The sequence below is a fragment of the Anomaloglossus baeobatrachus genome, chromosome 7 (assembly GCF_048569485.1).
Source record: "Anomaloglossus baeobatrachus isolate aAnoBae1 chromosome 7, aAnoBae1.hap1, whole genome shotgun sequence".
NCBI classification, from domain to species: Eukaryota; Metazoa; Chordata; class Amphibia; order Anura; family Aromobatidae; genus Anomaloglossus; species Anomaloglossus baeobatrachus.
The window spans coordinates 73982147-73994607 of NC_134359.1; the positions used below are offsets into that span (position 1 = coordinate 73982147).

The following is a 12461-nucleotide window of genomic DNA, read 5'->3' on the forward strand; positions in this document are numbered from 1 at the left end:
GGTTCCGAGTATCCCTAAGGCCCTGAGTCGGGCGTGTCATCAGCGTCTGCTTCATTGCTGAGTGAGTACCCGACTGACCCCTGCGCTGTACCCCCGTATCATCATCCAGAGTCCTGGAGCCTACCCCTACCCGTGGAGGGTAACATCATCTTGCTGCCCCACTCCATCACCCCGGGTACTCCCAACAGCAGCGGCGGTACTCCCAATTACCATGCACCACGGGTTGCATCACAAACTATATCCATCCCCTGTAAATAATCCCCTTTTTCATTGGACATATGGACGAGCAATGATGAGTGGAGGTCGCAGGAGCAGTGTACAGCCGTGAGGGAGCAGTTTGCAGCCGCAACGGAGCCTCGGTAAGTATGAAGCACTCGCTTCATTCTCATTTTCTTTATTCTTTTAATTTCTCGATCCAGATCAAACACTCGGAATCCGGCACCCGGGAAACTTTGAAACCCTGCGGATCTGGACATTTACAGTCTGGGTCCTTCAAGCCCTAGTAATAACTTATAGATCGGTGTGGGCCTGAACGCTGGGCCCTGCACTTATCAGAAGAACAAATCACTTTTATCCCCACTGTTACTCCTTTTTAGAATGGAGTGGCACAGCAGATACCTGACCACTGTTTCACTTATTCTCTATGAAACTGCTGTATAAAGCTCAGTGCAGCCCTCGACAGCCCCATAGTGAATGAATGATGATAATGGGGGATAAAAGTGACCTGTTCTACTGATAAGTGCAGGTCCAAGAGGTTCTGCAGATCAGTGTGGGCCCCACTGATCTACAGTATAAGGGGTACTTCTCACATAGCGAGATCGCTGCTGAGTCACAGGTTTTGTGACGTACCAGTGACCTCATTAGCGATCTCGCTGTGTGTGACACTGAGCAGCGACCTGGCCCCTGCTGTGAAATCGCTGATCGTTACACACAGTTCTGATTCATTTTTTGCTCATTGCTCTCCCGCTGTGAAGCACAGATCGCTGTGTTTTGACAGCGAGAGAGCAACGATCTGAATGTGCAGGGAGCAGGGAGCCAGCGTCTGGAAGCTGCGGACACTGGTAACCAAGGTACACTTTGGGTAACCAAGCGAAGCGCTTTGCTTGGTTACCCGATATTTACCTTGGTTACTAGTGTACGCCGCTTTCAGGATGCCAGTGCTGGCTCCCTGCACACGTAGCCAGACTACACATCTGGTAACTAAGCGAAGCGCTTTGCTTAGTAACCCGATGTGTACCCTGGCTACGAGTGCAGGGAGCCAGCGCTATGCGGTGTGTGCTGGTAACCAGGGTAAATATCGGGTAACCAAGCAAAGCATTTTGCTTAGTTACCCGATATTTACCTTGGTTACTAAGCGCAGCATCGTGTCCACGAGTCGCTGCTGGCTGGTGGCTGGTCACTGGTCACTGGTGAGATCTGCCTGATTGACAGCACACCAGCAACCATGTAGCGATGCTCCAGCGATCCTGACCAGGTCATATCGTGGTCGGAATCGCTGGTACATCGTTTAGTGAGACGGTACCCTAAGCTATTACTTATCCTATGAATCAGTGATAGCTTATCTCCAAAAGACAACCCATTCAAGACTGTTCTTAAGAAGTTCTGCATCCAGGTTTATAATCTGTTACAAGCCTAGATCTAAGTATCCAGGTTATTTTATGGATTAAACTTCTTTGGCTCATGCTCTCAGTTCATGTATGCTTTTTTTCTCCACAGATTTTCAATGCATACTATGTAATAGAGGCATTAGACAATATAAAGACACCATCCAGTGGCACTGAGTATTGCAGTAATAATGCAGATCTATAGCAATTTACTGGGGTATTCCCATCTCCAAGATCTTATCCCAATATGTAGTAGGTGTTATAATTATAATATTAGCAAATGCCTCCAATTAGAAATATAGTATAGTTTTCCTGATATAATCATGTCTCTTACCTCGTGTGCAGGGCATTGCAGCTTAGGTATCCATGGTCACGACCATGAGCAACTCACTAACTGTGACTATATGAGCCGTTGCAACCATGGATATCTCAGCTACTGCAATGTCCTGCACATGATGTTAGTGTCATAGACATAGCTTATCAGGAGAACTATACTACATTTCTAATTGGAGGTATTTGCTAATATTATTATTAATTATTATTATATTTTCCCTAATACATATTAAGATAGGATATTGTAGATGCAAATATCTCTTTAAAATAAAATGTACCATATGATGCCAGGCATATGAGCCTTTTCGTTTAGTGCTAATGTGGCGCCCCTGACCTGGTCAGCTACCACTGAGTACTGCACCCATGCTGGGGCAGTACTTTCAGGTAATCCTAAAGGCTGGAATAGGGTGTGTACGCGCAGACACATAGCAACCAGGTCTTCCACACCTTGAGAGGGGACCCTTGGACAGACCCAAGAGGGGGCTTACCTCCACATCTCATCAAGGGGTGTAGAGGAGGTGCTGGGAGCTAAAGTTGCAGAGGCTATAAGGAAAGTAGGGGAGTGAGCCAGTCTGGTAGCAGTGAGCGCGGTTACTAGGAGACGCAGTCGCGCGCACACACTAGTCAGACCCTGCACATGGAGTAGCTGTTAACGGGGGAGAACAGTTGCCAGTCAGTCAGTCAGAAAGACGCTGAGGGAGTCAGTCAGTCGAGTATGGGGGACTCCTGGTGACTAGGCACGCACGGGGAACAGGTCCCTAAAGTAGACGTCCATTTATTGATCTGCTAAACCTGCCAGTGAGGAGAACTACAAGTCCCTCACCAACCATCTAGAGTCTGAGCCTCAGCAGCAACGAGGGGGCCCATAAGGGGGATCGAGCCTGGAGCCATCTCCCTTGGTCCATGCTGCTGGGGCCAAAAAGAGGAGAAAAGGCAGTAGCGACTTCCCTGGATGAATCCCACGGTACTTCAAGTCAGGGGTTATCCGAAACTAGAAGTGCTAGAAAGGCGAGCTAATGGTTACCCTTAGACCGGCCTAAAGGATAGGGTTTCTCCTGGTTTAATCTCAGAATTGCCCAGGCACCTCACCAAACATCTAAAAGTGAGTAAAGTTGCGAGATATTTTGGACTGAGACTGAGTTATTCTGGGACCTGTTGTTCTACACACCCGAGACCCTGGGGCCAGCCTCACTCACGGGGGGCCACACCATCCAACTGCAGACTCCATCAGCCCCAGACGCTCGTTAAAACTGCAGTGGCGGTCACCCATAACCCTGACCGCAAACCGTGAGTGGAGTAACGACTCATATTCATACAAAACCGACGTACCTGTGGCCAGAAATACCAACGTGAAGACCCTGTGGCATCCCTGAAGGTGGAGTGATGTCCCTGAGGCGACTACTTCAGGTGGGCTTCACACTAATAATGGTCTTTATAAGGGGGTTGTGCTTACAGGTTAATTATACAGAGCAGCCTAAAGACACGCCCCTGAGGATGCTGGCATATTCAGGGAAGCATTGGGAATAAAATGAGCACAAAACCTGGCCATGATTGACCTCAGAATAAGTCCCCTTTACCCTGGTTGTACTGATCAATTCAATGATTTTCAACTATCGGATTGTTCTGTTTTTGGGGAGGCAAGCTGCTGTCAGAAGAGTACACACATTTATGTGGGATCAGGGGTTTCATTAGTTCAACATGTTACCTAGTACAGGCCAGTCTGGTAATTTTTGTGCTATTTTTGCCAACAAATAATTTTTTAAAACAAAACACACAAATGAAAATGAACAAAGTTTTATTAACAGTCTGAAAAAGTGATGATGTCCACAAGGGAACAGCCAAGAAAAACAAACAGATTTTCCTAGTGTCAAAGTTTTTGGAAAAATGATAAAGGAAATGAGTGCATAGGTCAACAAACTATTTACACGCCCCTGATATTTACATGATCCGGTGTATGTGATATAGTCATAATTTATCACTATCTACTACAAAAATTCCACCATGCCAGTGCATTGACTGTGTTTGGTTTTGTGTTTTTTCCTAGTTTTCTAATCCTGGGTATTAATTCTGAAGATTAATGTATGCAATGCTTCATTTCTCCAGTGTCCATGTAGCTGTGGCGCATGTTCTTGTTCTTCTCCTAATCCTTGTGCTTTCTCTTGGTGCCAGCCTCCTGGTTATCATTTATTATAATGGTTTCCCATAGATCCAGCTTTCACAGTTCTCTCTCGCTTTCTTCATTGTTGTTTATTGATTTCAAATTTCTTTCTAAAATGAAAAATATTTTATAGAAATGAAGCAGAGTTCACTAACAAATGATGCAAAAAATGGGGTGAATATCAAGTATCAAAGGTATGTGTTTTTTTCAAAAATTACCTAAAATAACAAAGATATAATAAAAATTATATATACTAGCTGTAGTACCCGGTTTTGCCTGGGATAGTAACGAAGTGTCTTTCTGTCTCTCTCCCACTCTTCCTTTCTCATTCTCCCTCTCTTCCTGTCTGTATGCCTCTGTGTGTTTCTGTCTGTTTTTTGTTTGTCTCTGTCTGTCTCTGGATGTCTGTCTCTGTCACTCTGTCCGTCTGTCTGTCATTGTCTGTCTCTGCTTGTCTCTGTCTCTCTCTCTGGATGTCTGTCTGTCTATCTGTCTGTTTCTGTCTCTCTCTTTCTCTGTCTGTCTCTGTTTGTCTCTTTCTGTCTGTCTGTTTCTGCTGTCTGTCTCTCTCTTTCTCTTTCTTTCTTTGTCTGTGTCTGTCTGCCTCTCTTTGTCTATGTCTCTCTCTCCCTGTCTCTCTTTCTTTCTGTCTCTCTATCTGTCTCTCTCTGTCTGTCTCTGTTTCTCTCTTCGTCTCTCTCTCGTTCTCCCCCAAAATCATATTACCTCACACATAAGCTTCTTATACTAAGAATGTCCTTCGTTGCCTATAGCAACCAATCACAGCTCCTATTAATAACCTGTAGCTTGCAGCTCCATTGACTTTAATGTAAGCAGGTTTTTTGGTGAATAACTGTAAAGCGTGGGGTTAAATTTCCCCCTCAAAACATGAGTCAAAAGGGGCGTTTGTGCAAATTGTCTTGACTGTAAATGCGATGGTGTGGATTCCTTTAGTAGACATGCATACTATACACATACATACGTACACTCAGCTTTATATAACATTTTATATATATATATATATATATATATATATATATATATACTGTACTGAGGGCATTGAGTGATTACTAATTTGTTGTACACTAATGTGTGAGGTGCCCCGACTTTAACTAACTTTATAACACGCAGCAACATTTCAGGTCCAAAAATAAACCCAGAAGGACCACTTATATCCTGCTCATCTCAAGACTTTTCCCAAGAAAACCACTTTAACATCTCATTTTAAGTAAGTATGTAAATTCAACAAAATCATTTCAGAATGATCCTATTCTGTAAGCTCAGGACTAAGAGCAGCTGTAACACGCAGCAACATTTTAGGTCCAAAAATAAACCCAGCAGAGACACTTATATCCTGCTCATCTCAAGACTTTTCTATCCTTGAGATTTTTTTTCCCAAGAAAACAACTTTAACATCTCATTTTAATTTAGTATTTAAATTCAACAAAATCATTTCGGAACGATCCTATTCTCAGTAAGCTCAGGACTAAAAGCAGCGATGACATCAATGATTTTCCATCTTGGCCTCGGCATTGTTCAAGTAAAATATGTTTCCATTTGATTCAGCAATCCGCGGTAGTTTGCTCACAGAAGGTAAGAGGTAACCTGACTCCTTATCAATCATATCAATGTGTATTCTTCGAGCACTAATGGACTGCAGATGGCTTTTTGTCTCCTTGATAATTGCAACTGAGCACAATACCCTATAGCTGTAAATGCCAGAGAGTCTCTTTAGAGTGATTTGCACTTTTCCAGACCAGGCTTGAAGCATTGATGGTTTCTTCTTACAGTCTCTCCTTCTGCCCAAAGTCTACAATCCACAAGTCCAAGCAGACTAATTATAGAGCCATATGTCACTTTTATCGTTCCTTCTATTTGAAAGGAAATTATATTTCTAATACAGGTTTTATGACCGTGTGTCAAGACGGGAATCTGATCCATTGGTATGTCATCACTTTACACCTCATCACGGCGCAATATTGCGCTATTAAGGAGGATTGGTAATTATCTTCGAGCCAAGACTTTATTTTTACTACAGATCTACCTATATGAATACTTCTAGGTCTCCTCATTGACAACACTGAACGGTTCAGTCACAATGACATGGTCTTAAATAGGAAGGAGAAACTTAATAAAATTGGCCCTTTATTGTGTAGTTTTACACCAAAGTACATGTAGTAAATGTGCTAAAACTATTAATTTGGACATACAACTGAACCTTTTGGAAGGATCTGCCATCACATACTGCAGGAGGGTGAGTGAGATGTATGGATTTCATCCAGTCTGTACTCTGCAGGTGATAGCTGCACTTTAACCCTTAAACGCTGTGGTCAATAGCAGCCGCGGAATCTAGGTAGTTTTACAGAAGGAGGGGCCAAAGTCTCTTCATTAATCCTTCCCTCATGACATGCTCATGGTATTCCAATTATATTGTGATGGCAGCCAAAGAAAAATGCAGGACCCCCCCCCCCCCATGTCAGCCATATTTCTCCTCCATTGAAGGCCTTCCTCTAGCAGGGTTTGATAAGTGACACTGTGATAGGATATTAAAGTATATTGAGCCGAACAAGTAATTGCTTTTTTATAGTCTCTTACCGAAAATTATTTTTGGAAAATGTAAAACCCCTGTATTCTCTGGGAGTCCTGTAGAAAATGACCGGAGCAGAAGTCAAAGATCCCCTCCAGTGAAGATGGGACTGTGGAGCCCTATACTTGCTGCTCTATAGTCTCTATGGTGGCATCACTGGGGGTCACAGTGAACAATAACTTATCACCTATCTATTGTAATGTATAGGTATCCCAAAACCTTTGTCCATACAGTTTATAGTACATATTACATTGTCCGTACAGTGTATAGTCCTATTATAAGGCTAGGATCAGAACAGGATATTTTAGGACACTTTTTCTTATCTGAGAGAATCCGGCTAATTATGAAAATCACACTCTGTGATCAGAGTATGAGCACAGTGTGATCCAATTCTCTCAGATGAGGAGAAGATGGAGAAAAAAAAGTCTCCATCTTCTCCAGTCTGTGAGTCCAGCAAAACTGGACTGCACTCAGATAACCATCCAGTGCAGTCCGATGATTTCCACGCACTCATTGACTTGTATGGCCGAGTGCGTTCTGATAATTGCATCCAGCTCGGACGTGCTGCAAATTTTTTTCTAAGAAAAATATCAGAGGTGTACAGCCCCATAAAATATGGGGTATGATCCGATGTTTTGATCTAACAAAAAATACGGCAGTGTGAGCAAGCCCTACTTCTAAGCACTACCAGGTTTTTCCAAAAATATGACCTACCCCGAAAAATAAGCCCTACAGGAATTTTCAGCATTTTTGGCGTAAGGCTTAAATATACAGTTAGGTCCAGAAATATTTGGACAGTGACACAATTTTCGCGAGTTGGGCTCTGCATGCCACCACATTGGATTTGAAATGAAACCTCTACAACAGAATTCAAGTGCAGATTGTAACGTTTAATTTGAAGGTTTGAACAAAAATATCTGATAGAAATTGTAGGAATTGTACACATTTCTTTACAAACACTCCACATTTTAGGAGGTCAAAAGTAATTGGACAAATAAACCAAACCCAAACAAAATATTTTTATTTTCAATATTTTGCTGCGAATCCTTTGGAGGCAATCACTGCCTTAAGTCTGGAACCCATGGACATCACCAAACGCTGGGTTTCCTCCTCCTTAATGCTTTGCCAGGCCTTTACAGCCGCAGCCTTCAGGTCTTGCTTGTTTGTGGGTCTTTCCGTCTTAAGTCTGGATTTGAGCAAGTGAAATGCATGCTCAATTGGGTTAAGATCTGGTGATTGACTTGGCCATTGCAGAATGTTCCACTTTTTTTCACTCATGAACTCCTGGGTAGCTTTGGCTGTATGCTTGGGGTCATTGTCCATCTGTTCTATGAAGCGCCGTCCGATCAACTTTGCGGCATTTGGCTGAATCTGGGCTGAAAGTATATCCTGGTACACTTCAGAATTCATCCGGCTACTCTTGTCTGCTGTTATGTCATCAATAAACACAAGTGACCCAGTGCCATTGAAAGCCATGCATGCCCATGCCATCACGTTGCCTCCACCATGTTTTACAGAGGATGTGGTGTGCCTTGGATCATGTGCCGTTCCCTTTCTTCTCCAAACTTTTTTCTTCCCATCATTCTGGTACAGGTTGATCCTTGTCTCATCTGTCCATAGAATACTTTTCCAGAACTGAGCTGGCTTCATGAGGTGTTTTTCAGCAAATTTAACTCTGGCCTGTCTATTTTTGGAATTGATGAATGGTTTGCATCTAGATGTGAACCCTTTGTATTTACTTTCAGGGAATCTTCTCTTTACTGTTGACTTAGAGACAGATACACCTACTTCACTGAGAGTGTTCTGGACTTCAGTTGATGTTGTGAACGGGTTCTTCTTCACCAAAGAAAGTATGCGGCGATCATCCACCACTGTTGTCATCCATGGACGCCCAGGCCTTTGTGAGTTCTCAAGCTCACCAGTCAATTCCTTTTTTCTCAGAATGTACCCGACTGTTGATTTTGCTACTCCAAGTATGTCTGCTATCTCTCTGATGGATTTTTTCTTTTTTTTCAGCCTCAGGATGTTCTGCTTCACCTCAATTGAGAGTTCCTTAGACCGCATGTTGTCTGGTCACAGCATCAGCTTCCAAATGCAAAACCACACACCTGTAATCAACCCCAGACCTTTTAACTACTTCATTGATTACAGGTTAACGAGGGAGACGCCTTCAGAGTTAATTGCAGCCCTTAGAGTCCCTTGTCCAATTACTTTTGGTCCCTTGAAAAAGAGGAGGCTATGCATTACAGAGCTATGATTCCTAAACCCTTTCTCCGATTTGGATGTGAAAACTCTCATATTGCAGCTGGGAGTGTGCACTTTCAGCCCATATTATATATATAATTGTATTTCTGAACATGTTTTTGTAAACAGCTAAAATAACAAAACTTGTGTCACTGTCCAAATATTTCTGGCCCTCACTGTAAACCCTACCCTTGAAATAAGCCCTAGTCGCAGTTCAATAATGAAGTGTCCATGCAGCTAAAAAAATTAAAGAATACTGCAGAACAGTTCACTATAGAAAGCAGATACCCCCAAAAGACAGAAGACAGATGACACCACAATCATACTCACCAGACCCAAAACGAGTGGACCTTCAGCAGAACACACACATCAGATCGCACACACTCACCCCATCCGGCGATACCGAATGCTTCTGGCCAGCAGGGGAATCTGGGTCGCAGTGCAGTGGAGCGTGAGGACATGCAGTGTAACATTTGAAGGACCTGCGGTGGAATACAACGATGCATTCCACTGCAGGTCCTCAGGCTCCACTGCACTGCGTCCCATATTCCCCTGCCAGCCGGAAGCAATTGGTATCACCAGATGAGGTGAGTGTGTGTGTGCCCAATCTGACATGTGATTTTCTGTGTGTGTGTGTGTGTGTGTGTGTGTGTGTACGATCTGATGTATGTGAGTGTCGGCCAGAAGCAGGGGAGGACCGCTGTGGAACATACCTATCGGGAGCGCCAGCTGAAGAACACAGGAAGACCTGGGGGCCATGCAGACTCCGGAGTCTGGTAAGTATGATTCTCCCGGGAAGGAGGGGTCTACATTTTTTTTGGGGGGGGGGATAAACTTCCCCGAACCGTGATTCCCGAGAATAAACCCCAGTGCATTTTTCAGGGCAAAAATAATATAAGACAATGTGTTATTTTTGGAGAAACATGGTAGAACATTGATCGTCTTTCAGTTATTGAAGATTATGCATGTTCGGCTCCGGGGCATTATGTTTCTCTATCAATGTAACTAATTATTCAACTATAATTTTATTTCATTGTTGAGCTCAGAGACTGGACAGGCAGGCAGTCATTACAATGCCTCATAGGAAGGGTTCACAGAAGTCCAGGACAGACATTATATTGATTTTCGTCATGCACAGTCTAAGCTGTCATCGCATCCTGCAGTTTATGTAGCCCATGACGTTGCCCCTTCCTGATTTTTATTGCAGTCATATAATTTATTGCTGTATTTAATGCTTGTGTGGATAAAAAGTCACTTATAATATTAATTATTTATAGCTCTGTTTACAGACAGGGTCCTCGTCATTTTATTTAGACAGAAAAGGGTCATACGACATTGCACAGAAGAAATCATTTTTATGTATCCAGTTAGTTATTTTCATTGTTCTATTATGCTTAAAAATAACAAATACCATAACATCTTATTGTATATACAGCTTTATTGCTGTATAATAGAAACATCTGTACATTTTCTATAACTTAATATTCAGTATTTAATTTTTAAATTCCCAAATTGCCACCAATCCCTCACTGTGAGCTGTCAGTGAACGAAAACAGGTTGTTTATCTTCTCCATGAAATGCTTGAATAATAAATTGCGCAAGACAACCCTGGGAATTGGGAACTGTTTCCATGATGCCATAACTGGCAATGAGGCACCCGAGAGTGGCACCCGCCATTCCTGGAGGATGCCTTGCACTGGCAGGGTTATCTTCTGGGATCAGAGTTTTTTTCAGATCCCCACAATTGTAGCAGGAGGAAACTGTATGTAACAAATTCGCTCTTGGTGATAAAACTTGGGGGTTCGGGATGAGTAACCAGCAATCACCAGTGACTGACATATTTGACATAGAGGGACAACCAGCAGTCACCAGTGACAGATATCTCATCCACAGCTTAAGTTAATAAAGTGAAGCTAATCTATCACTATAATTATTTGCCAGGGCAATCTTTCCACCGCAAGGACATTGGTGATATTGTGAGCAAGGAAGAGTTCAAGAAAAGCAATCAAAAAAGTTTCACAGTAAAAACAGATCTGCATTGACTATCTTTAGAGCAGAATTCACATCTTCCAGAGCACTCCCTCTTCTTCACACTGCCATTACCAATGAATTAATCCAGTGATTAATGCTGACTAGTGCTGACTAGTCACCGCCAACAAAATTGTCATGAGTTGCCCTTAAAGAACAGCAGGACATACAGCAACACTACATAATAACTAGCTTTTAATTGTTTTTTTTTTTTATTTAAATGTTATTAAAGCATCTTTATATGAGGGGCTGCTGATAAGTGTTTGGCTTTACCCAGAAAGAAATGAGATAGGATGATGAAACTTTTCATTTATTCCACATACTCTCCACTGATGTCAACACACTTCTTACATCGGTATTCCAAGTCCTGTAAGCCTAGCAAAAAGAAGGATTTAGGTTGTGCCTCAAACCAGGCATCCATAGCAGCCCTGGCATTAGAAATGGTGTGAAATTTGGTACACTTGAGGTGTTTCTTTAGGTTTGGAAACAGATGATAGTCGGAGGGAGATAGATCTGGTAAATAAAGTGGGTGGTCAACCAGCTGGAAGCCCAGTTTTGCCGTGGTCACTTGTGCAGTGTGAGTGGAGGCGTTGTCTTGCAGATATAAGATTCCTTTGGACAGCTTGCTGCACCTTTTGGCCTTCAGAGCTGCCTTCAATTGGTCCAAAAGTTCAGTGTAATACCTTGCATTGATGGTGGAACCCTTTTGAAGGTAGTCCACTAGCAGCACGCCCTCCTTATCCCAGAATACAGACGCCTTCACCTTAGTGGCTCATTTTTGCATCCTGAAATACTTTGGACAAGGAGAACCATTGTGCCTCCACTCTTTTGACTGCTCTTTGTTTTTAGGGTCATACATATAAATCCGGGTCTCATCCATAGTCACAAGTCGATCCAGGAAGTTCTTATCAGTCCGGAAATGCTGACAAATGGACTGGGAACTTCTCACTCCCATGCTTCTCTTACCTGTTCTCAACATTTGGGGACCCACTTTGCGAATAGCTTCTTAATGTCCAAATGTTCATGGATAATGACACAAACACGTTCACGGGAAATCTCCATGACCATGATGTCTGCTATTGCTTTAGCTGAAACTTGTGGATTCTCCAGTATGAGGTTGTGCACAGCATCGACGATCTCTGGAACAACAACCACTCTCGGTCGTCCAGAATGTTCCTCATCATTGGGGCTGAAGTGGCCCGTTTTAAATTTGGCAACCTAGTTCTTAACTGTGGAATATGAAGGGCATTGACCCCCAATGTCTGCGACATATCACCATGAATATCCTTCATGGACTTTCCTTGCAGAAACAAGAACTTTATCATTCCTCTGGTCTGAGTTGCTGTGAATATCACATTAGACTTTGCCAATTTGTCTTTCCACGTGCGTAGAACACTGTTGCCATAAGCAACAAACGCAAAATTTTGAAAACATATATTAGCGACATTAAGGCTTTCATGTGATGTAAGATTCATTACCATAGAAACAATCACAAAGCCAAAGACTT

The 12461-nt window shown here is 42.8% G+C and overlaps 1 protein-coding gene across 3 annotated transcripts in view; it reads right to left on the reverse strand.

Annotated features, from left to right (window-relative positions):
- Nucleotides 1–3747: 3747 nt before the first annotated feature.
- PDE1A (phosphodiesterase 1A) overlaps nt 3748–12461 on the reverse strand; it is a 432756-nt gene continuing 424042 nt past the window's right edge. For all 3 annotated transcript variants that reach the window (XM_075318894.1, XM_075318895.1, XM_075318896.1), the window contains one exon: nt 3748–4205. In XM_075318894.1, the coding sequence (XP_075175009.1) occupies nt 4153–4205 (53 nt within the window). In that variant the 3' untranslated portion in view covers nt 3748–4152. The remainder of the gene's footprint in view (nt 4206–12461) is intronic.